Here is a 23,726-nt window from a genome sequence, read left to right as displayed (position 1 = left end):
GAAACAGTAGCTATGACAAAATGTGTTATACTATTAAAAGATATGAATATGGGCGAGATTGTTCTTTAGTTAGGATTTGAAATCTTAAATATTTTCAGTCTCCATCTCATATTAAAACATTTATCACACGGCCAGTAATAAAGATCAGATCTTTGCCGTAATCAGCCTTTAAGTGGACTTTAATATTGTGTGTGGTAGTAATGACAAGCTCAAAATTAAAACTTCAGTACTTGCTTAGGGAAAAGTGATTAAAGAGATGCGATAAAAAGTTTAAAGCCATAATAATTCATTCTTTACACTGGTGTTCAAAAATATTTTTTTAAAAGTCTCTTCTGCTCTCCAAGGCTGCATTTATTTAATCAAAAATACAGTAAAAATTGTGAAATATTATTTCAATGTAAAACAGCTGTTTTCTGTGTGAGTATGTGTTAAACTGTAATTTATTTCTGTGATCGAAGCTGTATTTTCAGCATCATTCCTCCAGTCTTCAGTGTCACATGATCTTCAGAAATCATTCTAATATACTGATTTACTGATAAATTATCATCAGTGCTCAATAAAGCCTTGGTGAGCAGAAGAGACATCTTTCAATAACATTAAAAATTAATTAATTATTCCATTTATTATTAATTAATTAATTAAAAATAATTATTCCAAACATTTGACCGCCATTGCAAAACTATAATTGTTTTTTGTTAGTTTTTCCGTGTATAGGGCAGGGAATTTCCCCAATTACAGGAAGATCACTCTCATGCATCATTCTCACGATCCTCATAAGTCGGTGTAATGTCGTTTTTCAGCTGCTTGACATTCAAACACAGAGTAACAGATGCTGCTACAGTGATGCTGGTCTCCATGGCGACGGGGCATAAAGTCAAGAAATAACATCATGGCATTAGCAGCAATTATAGTGATTAAAGCCAGCCAAATTAATTACATGTGTTACAATTAGATTTCTCTTTATCATCCAGATGCAGAAATAGACATCGAAATGATGCATAATATAAATATGTATTGTATTTCAGTAAAAAAGCTCTTGACAACAAAATTGATTAATTGAATTTACTAATTGTTTTTTAAGGTAAGTGGTTTGCAATCAATTTATTTTTAGCTACATTTAAATAAACAAATTTAGTTGACTAACTTTCAACATTTTATTTTAATTTAAATGTAGTTGAAATAAATAGTTTGCAACCATCATTTAGTATATTTTTTTCCAGTGAACCACAGATGTGTATTTCATAAAGTCACATTGCTTTATTCTGATTGAGTTTGCACTGAAAGGCTTCAGACAGTGTTTTGCACCGACTATCTAACATCCAAACTTTATTTAGGCCTTTATGAATCAAACTACACAGTGTTTATCAGTAACTAATACAATATATGACAGAATTATGACAACCGTGATGGATTTGTGTAATAAAACAGTTTTCCGGCCATTTATTCTTCCTGTCAGCGCTGATGATCGTCGTCTATATCTGTTTGTAATAGAACCATTTATCAGCTAGAAAGAGAGAAAAAATATTATTTTTACACAGTAAAAAAACAAAAACAAACTTAATCTACTTTTTAAAACCTTAAATTCAGTTGCAGTCTTAAGTATAATCAAATCAGAATTTATTTTGACTTATTAAAACATTAATATATACATATATATATATATACACGCATATATATACGAACTTAATAACTATAATAATATAAATAGTTCAATCTTTTATAACTTAAAAAATTAAGTTTAAATTAAGTGAATTAAAGTAATGCAAACACACGTTGCCATGACTTAGTGATCATATAATTTTTTATTTATATAATCAGATGTGTAAATATATAATATATATGATTAAATATTATTGAAATTATATTAAATTACTATATAAAATAATATTTTTTTAGATTATTTTAAATTGTATATAAAAATGTTTATATGTATCCATATACACATATATGTATATATAAACAGTATCTCACAGAAGTGAGTACACCCTGTAAATATTTTATTATATCTTTTCATGTGACAACACTGAAGAAATGACACTTTGCTACAATATAAAGTAGTGAGTGTACAGCTTGTATAACAGTGTACATGTGCTGTCCGCTCAAAATAACTCAACACACAGCCATTAATGTCTAAACCGCTGGCCACAAAAGTGAGTACATCCCTAAGTGAAAATTTTCTCCCGGGTGTCATGTGACTTGTTAGTGTTACAAGGTCTCAGGTGTGAATGGGGAGCAGGTGTGTTATATTTGGTGTTATCGCTCTCACTCTCTCATACTGGTCACTGGAAGTTCAACATGGCACCTCGTGGCAAAGAACTCTCTGAGGATCTGAAAAAAAGAATTGTTGCTCTACATAAAGATGGCGTAGGCTATGAGAAGATTGCCAAGACCCTGAAACTGAGCTGCAGCACGGTGGCCAACACCATACAGTGGTTTAACAGGACAGGCTCCACTCAGAACAGGCCATGGTCGACCAAAGACGTTGAGAGCACGTGCTCAGCGTCATATCCAGAGGTTGTGTTTGGGAAATAGACGTATGAGTGCTGCCAGCATTGCTGCAGAGGTTGAAGGGGTGGGGGGTCAGCCTGTCAGTGCTCTGACCATACGCCGCACACTGCATCAAATTGGTCTGCATGGCTGTCGTCCCAGAAGGAAGCCTCTTCTAAAGATGATGCACAAGAAACCCCGCTAACAGTTTGCTGAAGACAAGCAGACTAAGGACATGGATTACTGGAACTATGTCCTGTGGTCTGATGAGACCAAGATAAACTTATTTGGTTCAGATGAGGAGTTTGATATTTGGTGAGGAGTACAAAGACAAGTGTGTCTTGCCTACAGTCAAGCATGGTGGTGGGAGTGTCATGGTCTGGGGCTGCATGAGTGCTGCCGGCACTGGGGAGCTACAGTTCATTGAGGGAACCATGAATGCCAACATGTACTGTGACATACTGAAGCAGAGACTGGGCCGCAGGGCAGTATTCCAACATGATAACGACCCCAAACACACCTCCAAGACGACCGCTGCCTTGCTAAAGAAGCTGAGGGTAAAGGTGATGGACTGGCCAAGCATGTCTCCAGACCTAAACCCTATTGAGCATCTGTGGGGCATCCTCAAACAGAAGGTGGAGGAGCGCAAGGTCTCTAACATCCACCAGCTCTGTGATGTCGTCATGGAGGAGTGGAGGAGGACTCCAGTGGGAACCTGTGAAGCTCTGGTGAACTCCATGCCCAAGAGGGTTAAGGCAGTGCTGGAAAATAATGGTGGCCACACAAAATATTGACACTTTGGGCCCAATTTGGACATTTTCACTTAGGGGTGTACTCACTATTGTGGCCAGCGATTTAGACATTAATGGCTGTATGTTGAGTTATTTTGAGGGGACAGCACATGTACTCTGTTATACAAGCTGTACACTCACTACTTTACATTGTAGCAAAGTGTCATTTCTTCAGTGTTGTCACATGAAAAGATATAATAAAATATTTACACAAATGTGAGAGGTGTACTCACTTCTGTGAGATACTGTATATATATATATTACCACTACATAGAGATTTTCAGTATATGTGTGTTTAAAAAAAATAAAATAAAATATGTTAGTCAGACATTTGAGAATGAGCCATAGAACAGAATAACATTGTTTTCTGAAAACTTTTTATTTTTCTATGAAATTATCATGATATTTCTGTATAAATAAATATATGTTGGAAACTTTATTAGATATTATTAATGATTTTACTGTACATTGTCATACTTATCTAATAAAAGGTATTGTTTGTGGTTCAGGATCGCTCACCTGAGCTCGGCGGCGGCTCTGCAGCACCGTACGGAGGAGCCTGAGAACAGAAGGTAGATCTTACAGGATTAGACCAACAAAAATGATCCTTCTGTCATCATTTACTTACTTTCCTTAATGGAACATAAAAAGAGAGACATTTCTGAGATGCTTTAGACAAGTTCAGCTGCTTTCAGTGGAGAAACTTAAAGGAACAATTCACCCAAAAATGAGAATTTGCTGAATTGTATCATTCCATCAGTGACTCAGCAATGGATGCTCTGCAGTGAATGGGTGCCGTCAGAATGAGAGTCCAAACAGCTGATAAAAACATCACAATAATCCACACCACTCCAGTCCATCAGTTATTACAGCTTGAGAAGACAAAAACTGAAACTAATCCAGCATTAAGATGTTTTTAACTAAAATACGAGTCTATAATCCATAATAACTCTGGTCTCTCACATCAAAATCCAGCCACATATTAGTTTGGAGCTGTTTTGTCTTGTAAACAGTGCTTGATCTGTGCAGATTTCTGTCCTGATTCAGACCAGAACACTTTTTCTTCACTGGAGGAAGCGTTATTATGGATGATGGACTCTGCTGAGACACATTTCTACAAATCTGATGAAGAAACAAACACATCCTAATCTCGGACGGCCGGAGGGTGAACATATTTTCAGCACATTAACATTTTGACTATTAGTCCAGGTGACATGTGACAATAATGTTCACTTTTTCATAAAAGCATGAAATTTGGTACACTTGTATAGTTTGTGGCCCTAAACATTTTCAGAAATGGAGCCATCGCAAAAACACCTTGTGGTTGCCATAGCAGCCATTTTACTTTCCGTCATAACCAAATTATGTCTTTTCGTTTTATTCAACATTTTATCACCAATAGGACAAGGACACATACGTTTCGGCTCAAAGGCCTTCCTCGGTGTGTATAAATTGCATAAATTGACCCTGAATTGCCAACAATGTCAACCGTGTTAATCCTGGTCAACTGAGTTACAGCTGATGGGTAACACAGTTGACATTTCAACCTTGGACTAGTTAGTACATGACCTTGATTAACTTATGTTTTTATATTCTTTCTCTACATATTTATAAATATAACATGTGATGCAAGTTCACCAGAACATGTTGATAACACAGTTGACGGTCAATTAATCTACTCTACGTACAGACAATAATATAGATAAAATATCGAAGAGGAGAAGTTATGACTTTCCACACCGTCTTCAAATTTCCCTCCAAAAAAGGAAAATACATCAAGTGATGTTGGACATATGACTCTGGAACAAACCATTGCTGATTTATAGGGGGTTTATAGTGAGTAACACAGTTGACACTGATTTCTCGGACATACACAGAATGGATGATTTAATGTAGATGCATGAGCAAAATATTTTTTAAAACAGCTTTCTCATAATTTAATGATTATTTTGCACAAATAATAAGAAATGTATACAGAAAAATGTATTTTAGAGCCAATCTGAAGAGCAAAACCTCACATTTACCAAATCGGACAGCACAAAAACAGCAACTTCCAGTATAGAATAAGCCATTTTTGCAAGATAAAAGATGGATATCTGTTGAATTTGTGTATTAAATGAATTAGAAATGTCCCCTGATGGACAAGTGGTCATTGTTTGAAGTGAAAAGTTAATGAAAAATTTGTCAAATTGATAATAGAGTCCATGGACATGACATGCACCCCTAATTATAGAATCACTCTAATATAAAAGCCCACTTTAGGAAGGAACAAAGTTGCATCGATGAGTTTGAAGTTGTGTTTGTTTGACAGAAAGATTATTAGCTCCCTATAAGCATAGGGACAGAAAGACAACGTTGTGCGGAAAGAAACACAATCTTTCAGCCTAGGATAAAGTCATGAACATCAACAATAATTTAAGGTTTTATCAAATGTTGTCTGTGATACAATTACATGTGTAAAGTAAGTCAAGCTGGGTGCCTGATTTGTTAGTTCTTGTGGTGGTAAGCCATTTGAGACCGAATTAAGCTAGGAGTGGAAGTCTGCAGTGTAAGGCTTTTATGATGGATTTCAAAGTCACCAAAGATGACAAGTGGACTGGCATCCACAGAGAATGAGGACAGCAGCCCATCCAGCTCCTCTATAAAGGATTATATATGACCAGGAAGGCGATAAATCATTACAATATGGAGTTTAACAGGAGGTGTTACCATACCACAATAGTGTGAAACTCAAAATAATTTTTAATGCATAGGGAAGAGTGGGTTGAGTATTTCCAATTATTAGAAATTAGAAGACCAGTACCCTTCCAACCTGATGGGGGGTGTGAGAGAAAGGGAAGTTGTTAGAGAGAACAGCAGGGGTTGATGAGTCTTCTGGACGAATCCAGGTCTCAGTCAAGCCCAAGATACTAAGAGTAGACTGAGAAGTAATGGCCAGAATGAAGTTTGTTGACAGCTGACTGACAATTCCAGAGACCCAGAGAAAATGACAGAGGTGCAGCAGATAAGACACAGTTTAGCAAGATTGCTTTTCCATCTGCATGTGATGTTAGAGCATTGTTGAGAGGGAACAAGAATGTATTGGAAACATACTACCTCCTACCTGACTCTACCTGAGAGGTAAGGAAAGATGCACTAACTTGAGATTATATTTTTTTATATCTCTGAAATAGATTATTGTATTCTTAAACAATCTTTTATTGTACTAGTGAATAAAATATTATTTAGCTGGTGTGTGGTGGGCATTCTGGTGCAATATAGCTGCTATCTCATCATCCAGGTGGTAGTTGAGACTGAGATTCCCCTGTAAAGCGCTTTGAGTACCCAGAAAAGCACTACATACATGTAACGAATTAATAATTCATTAAAACAACCTTTTATTGTACTAGTAATATTAGTTAATTATCAAATAAATAAAAAAATGAATAGCCATAATATGGACTTTTGTAAATGCTGTGATGCTCACGGCTGATTTCACCATTAACTCTTCACCTGAACAGTTTCTGTTGCTGTATGTGGTATCATATAATATCATATATAATCGTGTAATCCTTGACCATCAAAACATGAGGGTAAACATCACCTTTTCTGTGTTATCATATTTGGTTCAGAAGATATGACACAAAATACATCATTTGGTTATGGCGGAAAGTAAAATGGTCGCCATGGCAACCACGAGGTGTTTTTGGGCTGGCTCCATTTCTGAAAATGATTAGGGCCGCACGCTATACAAGTGCACCAAATTTCATGCTTTTATGAAAAAGTGAACATATCACCTGGACTATATTTCTTTAAGCACATAATGAATTTCACACAAAACTATCATGTGACTTGCATGAGTTCTGTGGACTACTTAAATGAGACTTTAATGATGACCTTAATTATGCTTTTTAACGTTGACAGCTCCTTCTCCTGTCTGAAGCGACATGAGGGTGAGTAAACGATTGAAGTTTAATTTTTGGATGAAACTTGAGGCGTTTTAGCTGAAGTTTAATCAGACGATCAAACTCTCACTGCACTATTCAATCAAAATCATCTTTAAACAATTTGCCGTTTGATGAATGACGGTTAAATCCAAACAGACCCCTGGTATTGTTGAAGAATTCAATCAGAGGTTCATTATGGTTAATTATAATTCTGTGTGTGAGACAGAAAACACTCACTGAATCCACGACGGCTTGGGCTTCACCGGCGGAGCGGCAGAAGGGACTGTCAGAGACGCAGGTGTTCATACTGAAGGATATACATTTCAGACACAAGCAGAACATTAGAAATCAAGTCATAACCAAATTTGCTTCAGTCTAGAGTCGTTGGAGGTGAAGCAAACTAAACCCAGTCGATCAGCTGTTGATATCTAATATCTGTTCTCAAATCTGCCACAGATTGCCAACAGAAACATGATTTTCAATCCGAGCGTGACCATAAAGTCCATCTTGCTGACTAGTAGACATGCATATAGAGATCAGATGTTTGTGTGCCTGTATATTTCATTCTGATCTCCTGTTGCTGAAGCTGAAATAGCCAATAGGAGGTGTGCATACGCTTTAGACTGAATAATGCCTTCCTTATAGAAAAACCCCTCTGAAATGCTCCCTATGTAGACAGCACACTAGGTTTTGAATTCATGCTGCTGTCAGGAGTTTCATTTCAATTAAAATAGTTTCATTTTCAGCAGGCTTGCCAAGTTTGAATTTAATTAGGCTGCTTTTAAACTCCCACTGCGGGTTGATGTTTTTCAATAAAGGTTTAACATATTGCATGAATTATATTTGACAGAAATGCATGTATTGAAGTACTTTATATTCTAGCCGTGATAAAGCCGTGCTGGATGATGAGTTTTGTTAGGGACGGTCAGTGATGTCTTTGAGCTCTTTTATGAAAACAGATTGTCTATGATTACTAATAAATTAAAATTGGGTTTTACTAAAAATAATAATTGACAAACATTTTACAAAATATATTTACTTATTTTTAAAAATAAAAATGAATCTGTATATATGCAAAAAATAAATGTTTTAAAGCATTTAAGAAAATATATAGTATATTATGATTTTTTTAAATCACTTAATTTACAAGAAAAAACATTTTAAAACTTTTTTTTTAAAGATAGAGTATATTTATGCATTTTTTAAAGCCCTTAAACAATACAAATGTTGTAATATATATACTAAAAATAAAAATTTTAATACATTTAAGAAAATATGTAGTATGTTTATGATTTTTAGAGCACTTAAAAATTAAAATTATTTAGTATACTTTACTAGAAAATTAACATTTTAAATTATTCAACAAAATATATACTATGTTTGATTTTAAAGCACTTAAAAATATATTATATTATATCAGTATATTTACTAAAAATAAGCACTTTAAAACAGTTGTGAAAAGATAAAATATATTTACTAATTACTTTTTTTTGTTTATGATTACTACTTTTATATAGACATTTTCAAGTTGAAACAAGGTTTTAATAAAACAATCTTTTTAAAACATTTAAAAACATATATTTACTTATTTTTAAAACATTTACAAATTAAAATGGTTTAGTATAATTTACTAGAAATAAAGATTTTAAAACTGTTTATGATTTTAAAGCACTTAAAAATAAAAATGCTTCAACATATTTACTAAAAATAAACACTTTTAAACGAGATACAGTATATTACTAATTACAAATATTTTTGTTTAGTATTATTATTATTATAATATAGACATTTTCGAATTGAAATTGGGTTTTACTAAAAATTAATCAATTTAAAACCTTTAAGAAAATATATAATATATTTACTTATTTTAAAAGCATTAAAAATGATATTGTGTATATACTAAAAATAAACATTTTAAAATATTTAAGAAAACATACAGTATGTTTATGATGTTTTAGAGCATTTAAAATGATGTAGAGTGTATGTGTGTGTGTGTATATATATATATATATGATTACATTTACATTTACATTTATTCATTTAGCTGAGGCTTTTATCCAAAGCGACTTACAATTGCTATATATGTCAGAGGTCGCACGCCTCTGGAGCAACTAGGGGTTAAGTGTCTTGCTCAGGGACACATTGGTGTCTCACAGTGGATTCGAACCCGGGTCTCTCACACCAAAGGCATGTGTCTTATCCACTGCGCCATCACCACCCAAACATTGATTACCACTACATAGAGATTTTCAAGTTGAAAGTGTGTATGCTGTAATATGTATTTTAGATATGGGAGTCAGGGGCATATTTGGAGTTTGATATTATGGATGGGGGGCACTGGGCTTGTTTTGTTACACAGACCTGGCAACCCTGATTTCTGTCTGTCTTTATTGCTGTAGTTTATTTACAGGCTGACGGTGCTGTTCTGATCTTAATGCTGTTTTCTGTAACTATCAATCCTCCAGGATCCCTCAGATGCACGTTCTGAAGCAGAAGTGTTTGTGGGTTACTGTGACCGCTGAACAATCACTATAAGGTACGTGTTTGTTTGCTCAGCAAAGAGAGCAGTGTCCAGATTCACGACACGTCCGTGTGTCTGATGGAGTCGAGACGGACGCGTCTGAGGATGTGAATGAGCTCAGCCCTGTCCTCTTTAATCAGAACATCTCGAACCCTGTTTCTAATTCGAACATGCAAAAAATAACCATATAATCGTCACTCGTGATATGCATGTTTTTGTGCAACATCACAGACTCTGAGAAGCTGAATGCATCATGTGTGTTTGGACAGAATGACTGCCATCTGAGGCCTTTCTGTGTGGATTGTACTGGAGTTTGAACTAAAACTAAATTATAGACTGAGGAATGATGTCTTACCAGTTCAGCTCTCCAGCGTCTGTGTTCTTGCAGATCAGAGCTTTCCAGAAACTATGAGTGTCCTTAACCGTTTTAATGGCGAAATCCTGCAGGCCATGAACCAGAAAAGACATTTTAAAACATTAAACAACAACAAAGAGAGAGAGAGAGAGATGGTATATTTGCACTTTATAATGCAATAAAAAAAGAATTTTGTATATTTACCAAAAACAAATCATTTTAAACCATTTTAAAAGGATATATAATATATTTTCTACGTTTTAAATCATTTAAATAAATAAAAAGGGCTTAGTATTATTTACTAAACATTTTTTCAAAAACTTTAAACAATAAAAATTATTAAGCATAATTACTAAACCTATAAACCTTTAAGAAAACATTAAAAATGATCTTTTTAATATAGTAACTAAATACAATTATTTAAATATATTTTAAAAAAAGAATGATTACTGTTTTTTTAAAGCATTTTAAAATAAAAATAATTTTGTATATTTACTAAAAATCCACATTTTAAAACATTATACTTACTAATTCAAGCATTTAAAAAGAAATAAATATTTTGTATATTTACTAAAAAATAAACATATTAATAAAAAAAGATATAGTATGCCATTTTTAATTAATTTGAAATTTGTTTGCAATATATTACTAAAGATAATCATTCTAAAACATTTAATAGCATGTTTTAAATTTTTTGTAAACATTTAAAAATATATATTTTTTAGAATATTTACTAAAAATAAATATTTTAAAACATTTTAAAAAAGTTTGTTTTGCTGTTATACAGTCTTAAAAACTAAAGCTCACGGGTTCTTCACAGCGATGCCATAGAAGAACCATTTTTAGTTCCACAAAGAACCATTCAGTCAAAGAACCATCTCTTTCTTACCTTTTTATAATCTGAAGAACCTTCTTTTGTGATACAGAAAGGTTCTTCAGATGTTAAAGGTTCTTAACGGAACCATTTAGACAAAAAAGGTTCTTCTATGGCATCGTGAAGCACCTTTATTTTTAAGAGTGTAATATATTTACTAAAATGTAAATGTATTGTGTTTTTAAACATTTAAAAATAAGAAAGATACATTTACAGCAACATTTTATAACAATAAAATAAAAATAATTTTTTTTTAAAGAGAATGTTGTGTTAGTGGTTGCCATGGAATTGCTGCGTGGTTTCTAAGGTGCACTGAAAAAAATGATACACATGATACATTTAAAAAAAAATTTTTTTTTTTTTTTTTTTTAAATTGATAAATGTTTTAAGGTAAGTGGTTTGCAATCAATTTATTTTAGCTACATTTAAATACTTTTTTTGAAAGATAGTCAACTAAATTAGTTTATTTAAATGTAGCTAAAATAAATTGATTGCAAACCACTTACCTTAAAAAATTTTAGTAAATTTAATGAATAATTTTTTTTCAGTGTGTTCTGAGTGAAGTTTGACTAAACAAACACCGGTGAAGCACGTTTTTTCAGTGACGTGTTTCCTGATGTTTTCCACTGAAATGAGAGACGAGCTTCTGGATGTTTAGTTTTGAGAAGTTTGGAGAAGCGAGACGCACCGCTGATCTCAGATCTGTGAGAATGTGTCTAGTAATTTAATCATTCACACGATCACCTCTTGAAAAAGCAATTTGGAAAATGACATGCTTGGATTCTCTTGCCTTCGTGACATGATGGGAAAAACATCTTCAGGAACAAGTCATTAATCAAATGTTGTGTCCTGTCTTTCATTTAAATGGTGGCTCTATTTACCCTGTTCTTAAATTCACCATTGAAGGCAAATTGGTTTTCTGGCTTCCCGTCTGGCACTTTGTACATCCGGAACCAGTCGAGGGTGGCCTCCAGGTATCCGGGCTTCAGTCTGCGGACGTCCTCGATATCTGCGAGTGACAGAAGATGCTGAGATTTAGCCTCATGCTCATCACAAACACACAAGCTAAAGCTCTCAGACCGTTGAAGTCTTCAGCCTCGGGGTCCTCCACGTTTATGACCATCACTTTCCAGTCGGTTTCTCCTTCGTCGATCAGCGCCAGAGTCCCCAACACCTTCACACGGATGACTTCTCCTCGACAGCAGACCTGATGCAAACACGTGAAGAACACGCTGACAGAACGCTGAAACTCCAGGAGCTCTAAAGACCAGCATGATTACTAAAGAAAGATGTTTCAAATCGTTTTGATTCGAAAGTATCGTGTGAAGCGGTTTGACCGAATCATTAAAACAACTGACTCAAAAGAATGATTTGCTCATAATTCATCATTTATATTGAGAGCAACTTTTACTCTACCAAAAAAAAAGAAAAAGAAAAATTCTAGCTGGTGAAATAAATAATTATAATAAATTATACGTATGTTTGTACATATACATATCAATAACACACACACACACACACACACACACACACACACACACACACACACACACACACACACACACAATAATATAATAATGATATATATATATATATATATATATATATATATATATTATAAAATATTACTGTGTGTATATATATACACATAGTAATATTTTATAATATATAGTAATTATAATATATAATATAAAGTAAATTATAAAATAAAAATAGACCTATAAATGGATTATACTATGTATATATATATATCATATATAGTATGATTTTATTTATTATATGTTGTATATTATTATATACAATGTGAAAATAATTAAAAAATATAAATAGACCTCTCTCTCTCTCCCTCCATATATATATATATATTTGCATGAGTTTGAAGAGAAAAATGTGACTATATATACTTTATATATAGTCTTTATTTATGTAAAGATGCCTATAATAATAATAAATGATAGAAATATATAAACAGACCAATAAAAATGGAAAATGTATATTCACTGTATAAATGTTCATGACTTTTCTATGAGTGTAAAGTTTATAATTTTATTCATCTAATTTCCATTACTTTTATTTATTTTTGCATGGGTTTGAAGAGGAAAAATATGACATTATATGCGTAAAATACAGGTTTCTGGACTATTTATTTATTTAAATGTATAATATACACACACACACACACACACACATACATATATATATATATACATATACATACAAATATTTTTTTATTTATTTAAAATTTAGTTGAGATCCAGAGAAATGTTATAGTAAAATGGTCCAGAAATCTGAGTTGGTGCTGCTTCCAAAAGTCAGCTTTGAGTGAATAAACTTAGGGGACACTAAATAGAGACTGTATATGACCGACAGTAAAGCATGTGAGAAATATCCCGTAACACTGATGTAATTTGTATTACAGTAAGTGTGTTTCTGCCGCTGCTCTGTACCTTATTCCCGATGTCACAGATGTCGATGGGATCGTTATCGCCGCAGCAGCCCGTGTCTCTGTCCCGGTGGCTCGGATCCTCCCACGTCTGCAAAAGATGAAATCATCCGTCTGTGCAGTTATATGATGTGAGTGAGCCGAGCTCTGATAAAACCAATCTCCAGCGCTGCTTGGGTTGGCATCTAAACATGCATGAAATCTCCCTCTCTGAGCTCGCTCATGCATCAAACACACTTTCCCTGGAGGTTTCCACTCTTTAATTCTGCGTGCTTGTCGTCTAAACGTCTGAAAGAGCTGTTGTGATGTGACGTGACACAAACCTGAGGAATGGCTCCATAGTTCCAGATGTAGCCCTTATGAGGAAAGACATTGCTAACGTAACGCAGATTCCCTTTCTTCACGTCCTGCTTCAGTGGATTGAGAGCATCTTTAGTCGCAATCTGGAGAAAGGAAATATCTCAGAATTTATTCATTTACTCGCACGTCTTTCATTACAAACCTGTTTGACTTTGTCTTCCATAAAATGTCAAATAGAATGTAAATACAGCTCAGAAATTAAATGCAGATTTATGCCATCAAGCTCCAAAAAGCAGCATAAAATAACATCCCATACAGCCATAAAATAAATAAATAAAATACACACACACATATAATTTTAAATTTTTTCAAGATATGCAAAAAATGAGAAAAAATATATTTGCTAAAATGTTTCAAAATCTATTCATTTCCAATCATACCAATATATTTTTATGCCATTTTTTATATTTTAGAAAATATATTAAAAAAAATATATAAGAGGCAGGAACACATGACACACACGACCGAGGACTGACAGGTATATTTGCACTTTTTTAATGCATTAAATTTTTTTTTTGAACATTTACCAAAAATAATCATTTAAAATATTTTAAAAGGATATATATTTTCTATGTTTTAAATAATTTAAATAAAAAAGGGTCTAGTATATTTACTAAAAAAAACATTTTTCAAAGAATTTAAAAATAAAAATTATTAAGCATAATTACTAAAATAAACCATTAACAAAACATTAAAAATTATATTTTTAATATATAAACTAAATATAATTATTTTAATATATTTAATAAAATGTATAGTATGATTACTGTTTTTTTAAAGCAATTATTTTGTATATTTACTAAAAATAAACATTAATAAAAAAGTATGCAATTGTTAATTCATTTAAAAATAGTTTACAATATATAACTATTAGGGGTGGCACGGTAAATGTATTCGTAGGGAACCGTCATGGTACGGACATCTCGGTTCGGTGCATGAGGCCTTATGACGAATACAAGCAATTCACCCCCAATCCAGAAGGGCACCCGCAGCAAAGTGAAAGTGACGTGACATATTAGCAACCTTAAAAATGGCATAATAAACACTTATTGTCTTATTAATAATCACTGTATAAAGGTCTGCTTTTATTTGTGTACACTCACAATGAAAACAAAACAGATTTTATATATAACATGTAATATTTAGTATTTTTTTAATTTGCACTACTGTCTGTTCAAAATAAATGAAAAGAAACTGAGCATAGTAGCTTTCTTTTTTTCCCCTGTTGTACCGAAATCGTATCGAACCGTGACCCTTAAACCGAGGTACGTACCGAACCGTGACATCTGTGTACCGTGCCACCCCTAATAACTATATATATATCTCATATTACAGTTTTTTTGGATTGCTTACACACTAAAATTAAAAGTAGTACACTATTAGCAAAACCTTACACTCAAGAAGCAAAACATCAGCCCATATTTGCACAACTATAAGCACATTGTCAACCTCACACTTGTTGCAAAACTCTACACACAGGGATTTGCAAAACACTAAACACACTTAACACACATTACACACAAAAATCTATCATGAAGTCACTTCCTTGCAATACCAAAGCACTGACTGTCAAATTACCGCACCGTCCAACCAATTGGTTCAACACAGTCATCAGGTGTGCAAACACTTGTTTGCTTAATTGTAGACACACCAATCAGGTGTATAAGCACTATAAAAAGCAGCAGGTGAGTTCATCGGTCTTCAAGCACAATGGAAAGAGTCAGACGACGACGAGGAGAAGGAGGAGGAGGACGAGAAGGAGGAGGAAGGGGAGGAAGAGGAAGAGATGGAGGCCATGCTGGAGGTAGAGGTAGAGGAAGAGGAAGACAAGAAGGTGCTCAAAGAGGACCGAATCTGACAAATGAGATCTGCGCAACACTGGTTGACCACGTTGTCATCCACGGCCTGACGCTGAGGGAGGCTGGACTGTGAGTACAGCCAAATCTAAGCCGATACACAGTGGCAAGTGTGATAAGAACATTTCGACTGGAAAATAGGTATTGTAAAAATATCACCATATCAAAAACATCTGCACGGTTTCAGTAACTGCTTACAGTACTGTATTCTATGCAGTATCAGCACTTCTCTTACCTTTTCCTGTGAAATTACTGTACTATTGTATACTGTTTTTTTTCTACATAGGATTGAGGGTCAGGAACGACAAGGGGGAAGGCCTCCTATGTTCACAGAACAGCAAGAGAGGGAGATAGTAAACATGGTTTGGGCCAACAATGCTATAACACTCAATCAGCTCCAAGCTAACATTGTCAATAACCATGCCAGTTTCAACGATATCCATCAGGTCTCAACATCAACACTGGCACGCATCCTAAAAAAAAACATATTCAAGTGAAGCAAATTTATCGAGTGCCTTTCGAGCGCAATTCTGAAAGGGTGAAACGACTGCGGCATGATTATGCAGAGGTATGTATTCACTTTAGCAGTGTGATCTTGCATACTGTCTCATAATCTTTTACTGTACTGTAATATGTATACTAGATCTACACTGAACTACACAATTTTGCCTGACACTGTTCTTCAGGGAGTTTTACGAATGGATGGAGAGGAGATCCAGCATGAGTTCATTTACGTAGATGAGGCTGGGTTCAACCTGACGAGAACACGAAGGAGGGGAAGAAACCTCATTGGCCACAGGGCTATAGTCAATGTCCCAGGGCAACGTGGGGGTAATATAACACTCTGTGCAGACATTACACAGAATGGGGTCCTCCACCGCCATGCCCATATGGGCCCTTACAACACAGGACTCATACTTACATTCTCGGACCAATTGCACAACATAACAGCAGCAAATCAAATCGATCATATGCAATACATTGTTGTCTGGGACAATGTGTCTTTCCACCGCTCTGCTCTGGTTCAGAACTGGTTTCAGCAACATCCACATTTCACCGTCCTATATCTTCCACCATACTCTCCATTCCTCAACCCTATAGAAGAGTTTTTCTCGGCATGGCGGTGGAAGGTATATGATCTCCGTCTCCAGGCTGAGGTACCCCTCATCCAAGCCATGGAGGAGGCCTGTGACCAGATGGAGGTAGCAGCAATGCAAGGATGGATTTGTCATTCAAGACGTTTCTTTCCAAGGTGTCTTGCTAATGACAACATTGCCTGCGATGTTGATGAAATTCTCTGGCCAGATCCAGCTAGGCGAAGAGACCATGTCTAGTTTTTTTTGTTGTTGTTTTTTTGTAAACAGTAAACTTACAGTACAATACGTAAAGTGACATTTTGTTACAGTATTATGAATCTCCATGTCAACATTTTGGGCGTGTTGAGAAATAAATGAGTTTCTTCAGTCTGCAACATTGGTCTTGTGTAGTGTTTGGTGGATTTACTTTATATTTGTACTTTGTTGATGGTAGCCTACTCTAATCATAGGGAAGTAGAAGTGCTAAAAGTGTTTTAGGTTTATCACAGCAGAGTGTAACTCGTGCAAACAGAGTATAGTAAACTGTGAAACGTGTGTTTCATATGGTAACAAAGTGTGGTTTTTAAACAGAAGTGTATAGTTTTTACAAGAGTGTTTAATTATGCAAAGGATCTGTAGTGTTTTGCTAATTGGGTGTGTGGTTGTGCTAATTGTGTGTAGTGTTTTGAAAACACGGGCCCTGTTTTGAAAATCGTGCTTAAGCAATCCAAAAAAACTGTAATGTGTGATCATTTCAAAAATGGCAACTTTAGACATGTTAAAAGTATTTTCTCTAATTAAATTTGATGCAAATCCAGTTTTCTTCTCTAATTACGCTAATTTCTTCTTCTTTGGTTCATATTGTCAAGAATTTGTGCTTTAGAAGATCTTTAAAAAGTTTGTCCTCATTTCTCCAAGTCTGAAGACAGTAATTCTGCTGAAAATGATGTCTGATGCTGATCGATGGGTTATTGATGGGTTTCTCTGGTGTGATAAATCAGAATGGTAATAAATGCGTCATAAAATGCAGTAAATCCAGTCACCAAATGAATCCTTTAGGACTCCAGAAGCTTTGAAATCAATTGAGCGCAGACCGGCTGTAACGCAGCAGAAAATATCTCTGCGCACACATACAGTAAGTCATATTTTGGATCTTGTGAAAAGAGTCTGATGATCAGGCCTTTGGTAGATTTGGCAGTCGGGGTTGGTTTTCCACACGAGCCTCTTGAGGCAGAAAATCAGCCTGCATTTAATTTCAGAAATCATTAGTGGAAGTGTGAGAAGAAGTCCGGCCTGAACTGGTCTTTAGATGCAGAACCAGTCATGATGAAGCACACAAATCAAGCACTCTATATATATATATATATATATATATATATATGCATGTATTGTCACACTTTACCAGGAGCACGGAGCTAGGAACGAGGAGATGAGGAATTTAGCAAATCTAGAGTCTTGAATAGTCCAACGAGGAACATAGAGCACAGGGAAGACATTCAAGAACCGACAAACACTAACTGAAAGGACTGGGGCTTATAAACACGGTAATCAGGGAGGAAGACGAGGCACACCTGGAATCAAATGATAAAAGTTGCTACTTCAATGTTTCAAATACATTTTGTGAAAAAAAGAAAAAAATATGGTGAAATAATGTTCCACCGTCATTCAGTGTAACAGATATATTTATGTAAAAATCATCATATGAAACATCATTATTCTAAACTGTACTTATTAAAATTTATAAAAAATAAAGTGATCATACTAAATCTTATTATATTCTAAATTATTAAAAACATCTTGCTGACAAATGGCTAAAACATTACATTTTAGTGGGTGTTTTCTGTAAATCATGGTAAAAATCTATGGCAGTCATTATTTTTTGCTCAGAAATAGAATTTAATTTAAAGTTAAACTTTTATTGTTTTGATGCTTAAAAAAACCCACGGGCAAAATGCATGAGCATTTTAAGAGAAAGTCTAAACTTCTTCACTTCTTCAGGTCGAAATAACGAGGAATAGGAATGATGCGTTTTTCTGTAAAAAGTAAAGAGCCCTAGGGATGTAAATGTTTCCCAAAGTGAAACGGCTCTGATAACATACTTGAAAAATGTACTTAATTCCAATAATAAAGTAAAATGGCCTAATGACTGTGCAGAACTCATTAAATCAGTCCGTTCCTCAGCATTCGTCATTACAGACAGTTTGTTCTTTTCCCTTTTATTATTATCATTCCTGGAATTCCTATTTAGTTAAGAGCAATCAATCAGACATGAAAAGCGTTGAATGCCGTCCGTGAGTTTGAACACGACATAACGCTTCTAGGAATGATTTTCTTTAATGTATTCTAGTGCAGGTCAGATAATTGGTGTGCAATGAGAAGATCCACAGCCAGAGGTTTGCACTGAATGATGAAGATTTTTATTACCTCCATCTTTGCATTTGTCCATCTAGGAACCTCGACGACAGCATTGAAGATGTTCTGAAGGAGAAAACGGATTTGGTCAGATGATCACAACTGTGTTTTACAATCAGAGGATAAAGCAAATTTGATGAAATGACTCTATAGAGCATGCTAAAGCAAATAATGACCGTATATAGATACACAATTTTTAATGTTCATTCAATCTCATTTGGTAAGTGACTTTTCTTTCTGTTTCAAAGATGTTTTCTTTGGATTATTTGACTACTCAAAAGAGAATATAGGAAAATATAACTTAATTAATTTGTGTTTCCTGTTAGCTAAATTTATGCTCAATATATGGTAACAACACTATACTATAGTAAAACCATATGTATGTGTATTCTTTGTTTCTTTTTTCTTTGTTTTGTTTTTATAACTACTTCCTTAATGGTTTGTAGTTGCTGTTGTAGAAGACTTTTATTGATCAAGATGTGAATTAATCAACCATCATTTCAGATCGGGACTTCGGAGTGCGGATCACTCAATCCATGAAATGATTCAAGAACCCACTGCGAAGTTCTGATCGGAAACAATAGATTGTTTCATTACACTTTTTGGTGTGAAAGGGTTTTTACATTTGCTATAAATAGAACTTCTTGCATTAAAAACAATCAAGCCCTGCTCATATTTAAAAAGTAACGCAAAAGTAACGTAACACATTACTTTCCATAAAAAGTAGCTATGTAACGTAATTAGTTACTTTTTAGGGAGTAACGCAATATTGCAATGCAGAAGTCGTGGCCTAGTGGTTAGAGAGTCGGACTCGTAATCCAAAGGTTGAGGGTTTGAGTCTTGGGCCGGCAGGGATATGAGCTGAATTTATCTGGGCATGAATGCATATGTGCTTTAAATAAAATTGTCATGGATGCCTTGAAACTTGTTATTGTTTTGCAGATGTGCGTGAGAGACTTTATGTGGTAAGTGTATTCATCACTGGCTGCTGTAGCTTCTTCATATACATTTGCATTGACAAAATTATTTTATATGGTGTGTATAAAATGTACTTTGATGTGCAAAATATTTTTCTCTCAGTCCTTTACACGATCACGTTTCTACTCAGTTTGTGGGATGAAGGAGGTCACACACTTTCCTCTGTTTTTCCTTCTGTCTGCAGTGTCTGAGTTCATGTTCCTGCATGATAATTCTGCTCTGTGTTGTGTTTATATTGATCAAACCCCCCATGATCTTGAATAGACGAATCTATTCCCATAATTCATCTGACATATTAATGTCATTATGAACTCCAGGATGATTATCGTGAGAGAATGCATCTAATTAGATTTAATTCACACACATACCTCAGGGAGACAAACACACACAATACAAATACACACACACACACACACACACACACACACACACACACACATATATATATATATATACACACACACACACACACACACACACACATATATATACACACACACACACACACACACACACATACACACACACACATATATATACACACACACACACACACATATATATACACACACACACACACACACACACACACAGAGAGAGAGAGAGGAATGTAGGAATATTTATTATCATTTGAGATGTCCTTTATGTTCATGTGCAGTTTATTGTTGTTTGTTTGTTTTATCATTAAAGTGTCAGTTCATTTAGCTGACATTGACGAGGGTCCAGTTTTAAAATGTTTTGATCTTTTTATTTTTATTTACTGAAGCAATTCAGTATTATCTGAGTCATAACAAACTTCATTAATGCAACATTTTCCAAAATCCAAAATCTAAATAATTAAATCATTTCAGTACATTTAACTAATGAAGTCTATTTATTTACTGTTAAGTATAAATTATATATAACGAATTAGGTGTTTTCTTTAAAGTAAGTTTGATGTTGTCAAATCTATAAACAGTTGATTAACAGATTTTAATTTTAACCACAAAAATCAACACATTATTTAGATTAATGATTAAAAATACAATATTGACGTCACAGTTTGAATTTATAGTTTATATTATATTTTAAAATAAATATATATTTTTTGTAATTCTCCATATATCAAACAGTAATGCTTTTAGTTAACAGATGCACTTTTCATTTCATCATTGACTTCATTTTCCAATACAAAACCAAACTTTGAGCAGTTTTTGGCTCTGGTTTACTGTATGCAGACTGCTTGAATTTCTGAGTTTACAAGAGTTCACGTGATCATAGATGTGCGAAATCATTCTGTGTGTTTCACAGAGGTGAAGGGAACAACTTCTGTTCCTCATTAAAACCCGGTTCAGAGATTCAGATATTCCATACCTTTGCCTCGTCTGCGTAGATGGGAATGTCATGAAAAGGAGATATGTATTTCCCCTCTTCATTTTCTGTGAGACGAGATAAAAGAGCTTCACAAAGAATCTAAAATATTCTGAGATTAAAGAGAATTTCATCACTTTCTGATGTCTGACAGTGAGAGCAGGAGGATTTATTGTGATGTTTGAACCAAAGACAGAATTCTTTCCTGTAGCTCAAATAGTAGAGCATGGCGCTAGCAACGCCAAGGTCATGGGTTCGATTCCCAGGGAAAGCAAGAGCTGATGCAATGTAAGTCACTTTGCTAAATGCATAAATGTAAATGTAAATTCATTATGGAAAACACTTATGGTTTCAACGGAAAGCAGATTTTCTTTGTGACACATGGCGATTGGTCACATAGCAACAGTATAGTTACTTCCTCCTGTTACTTACTGCCACCAGCAGATGCTCAACAGTTTGTCTGTGTGCTTGTGTGTGTGTGTGTGTGTGTCTCACTGCGCTGTCAGTGTAATAAGGGAAGATGATTAAATATACCTATGCATAATTATATAGTTAAGATGATGCCACTAGACGGGCCATTCTTGTTATGCAGCATCCTTTCAACTTCAACTTCAACTTTTATTTATTTATATAGCACATTTTAACGCAATTTTATTGCCCAAAGTGCTTCACAATTTAAAAGAAAACATACAAAAAAAGTCAATCATAATTTAAAAAATAAACCACTTAAAAAAAAACCAACCCACAGAGAAAAGAGAAAAAGTAGTTCCTCTACAAAATGTCTCTACGAAAGTCTTTCCTCTCCGAAAGCTAATGTAAAAAGATGAGTTTTCAACTGAGACTTAAAAACGTCTAAGGATGGAGCCTGCCGAATATGAAGTGGAAGACTATTCCACAATTTGGGAGCCACGACCATAAATGCTCTATCACCTTTAGATTTTTTTTTGGAGCGAGGAACTGCCAGTAACAGTTTATTTGCTGATCTCAGTGTCCTAGCCGATGTATGGTACTCTAAAAGATTGGTGATATAACTTGGGGACATATTATGAAGTGCTTTAAAAACCATCAATAAAATCTTAAAATCGATCCTGTACTGAACTGGTAGCCAGTGAAGAGAGGATAGTACTGGAGTAATATGATCCCTTTTTTTCATGCCTGTCAGGATTATAAAATGAATATGCTTGTGTAGGAATGTATTCAGAGCATATATTCAGCTATACTAATTATGTCTTGATGAGTTTTAGTGACAATGTTCATTTCTCAGTGAGTGACTGACAGTTACATGAGTACATCAGCTTAAAGTTAATTAAGCATCTAACGAGGTTGAAAGTGGTATTGGACATTGATAAACCTGACAAATTTTGTGTTAATTAAAACAATGTTTACAAGATGTTTTGTCTGCATTTTGCATGCAGAAAGATCATGAACATCCACTCAAGTAGAGAAATGAATTAAAATCAGCCTTTGTTCACTTCATTGTGAGACTGTGAGTTTAGTATTTGATTGACTGTATTGATTTGGTCATGAAGATGTGCTGAAATCAGTGCAGTGCTGGTGATGAATGGATGTGCTGTGACACTTACTGAAGTAAAGTCTGTAGTCGGCCGTGTTTTCTCTGCCTCTGTCCTCCACGCTGAAGCTCATGCTGCCTGTTCTTCCTGCTCTGCTGAGTTCTGAACGCACTGACAGCCGCTGAGACGCTGATAATCTGATAATCAGATCTGATCCTGAGAGACAGAGAGAGAGCGAGGGCGAGCAGATCTGTCAGAGTTCACCAGACTGTTATTACAAAACAGATTATTTATTTATTGTGCCTTGTTTATAATATTTATTTATTTATTTAATTAGTTAGTATAATGATGCATCATGCATGAACCATTCGGTATAGCTATCTATCTATCTGTCTGTCTGTCTACCTGTCTGTCTTCCTATCTATCTACCTGTCTGTCTGTCTGTCTGCCTGTCTGTCTGTCTGTCTGTCTGTCTTCCTATCTATCTACCTGTCTGTCTGTCTGTCTGCCTGTCTGTCTGTCTGTCTGTCTGTCTGTCTACCTGTCTGTCTTCCTATCTATCTACCTGTCTGTATGTCTGTCTACCTGTCTGTCTGCCTGTCTACCTACCTACCTGCCTGTCTGTCTGTCTACCTGTCTGCCTACCTATCTGCCTGTTTGTCTGTCTGTCTGTCTACCTGTCTATCTGTCTACCTACCTGTCTGTCTGTCTGTCTGTCTACCTGTCTACCTACCTGCCTGTCTGTCTGTCTGTCTGTCTACCTACCTACCTGCCTGTCTGTCTGTC

General features: G+C 34.7%; 1 protein-coding gene across 1 annotated transcript; it reads right to left on the bottom strand.

Moving 5' to 3' along the window:
• Positions 1-763: 763 nt before the first annotated feature.
• On the bottom strand, positions 764-23,107 carry LOC306857523 (inorganic pyrophosphatase-like). The gene is made up of 11 exons (XM_079397504.1): positions 23,013-23,107; positions 21,433-21,497; positions 19,114-19,167; positions 13,721-13,840; positions 13,402-13,488; positions 12,035-12,161; positions 11,836-11,963; positions 10,081-10,166; positions 7,442-7,511; positions 3,798-3,837; positions 764-1,504 (listed from the first exon to the last, which is right to left on the bottom strand). The coding sequence occupies exons 1-11, from the start codon at positions 23,071-23,073 to the stop codon at positions 1,473-1,475; spliced, it is 870 nt and encodes a 289-aa protein (XP_079253630.1). The 5' UTR covers positions 23,074-23,107; the 3' UTR covers positions 764-1,472.
• Positions 23,108-23,726: the final 619 nt, after the last annotated feature.

The sequence above is a fragment of the Barbus barbus genome (genome assembly GCF_936440315.1).
Source record: "Barbus barbus genome assembly, chromosome: 38".
NCBI lineage: Eukaryota > Metazoa > Chordata > Actinopteri > Cypriniformes > Cyprinidae > Barbus > Barbus barbus.
Note: the sequence above shows the minus strand (reverse complement) of the source record. Positions and strands in the feature narration are given on the sequence as shown.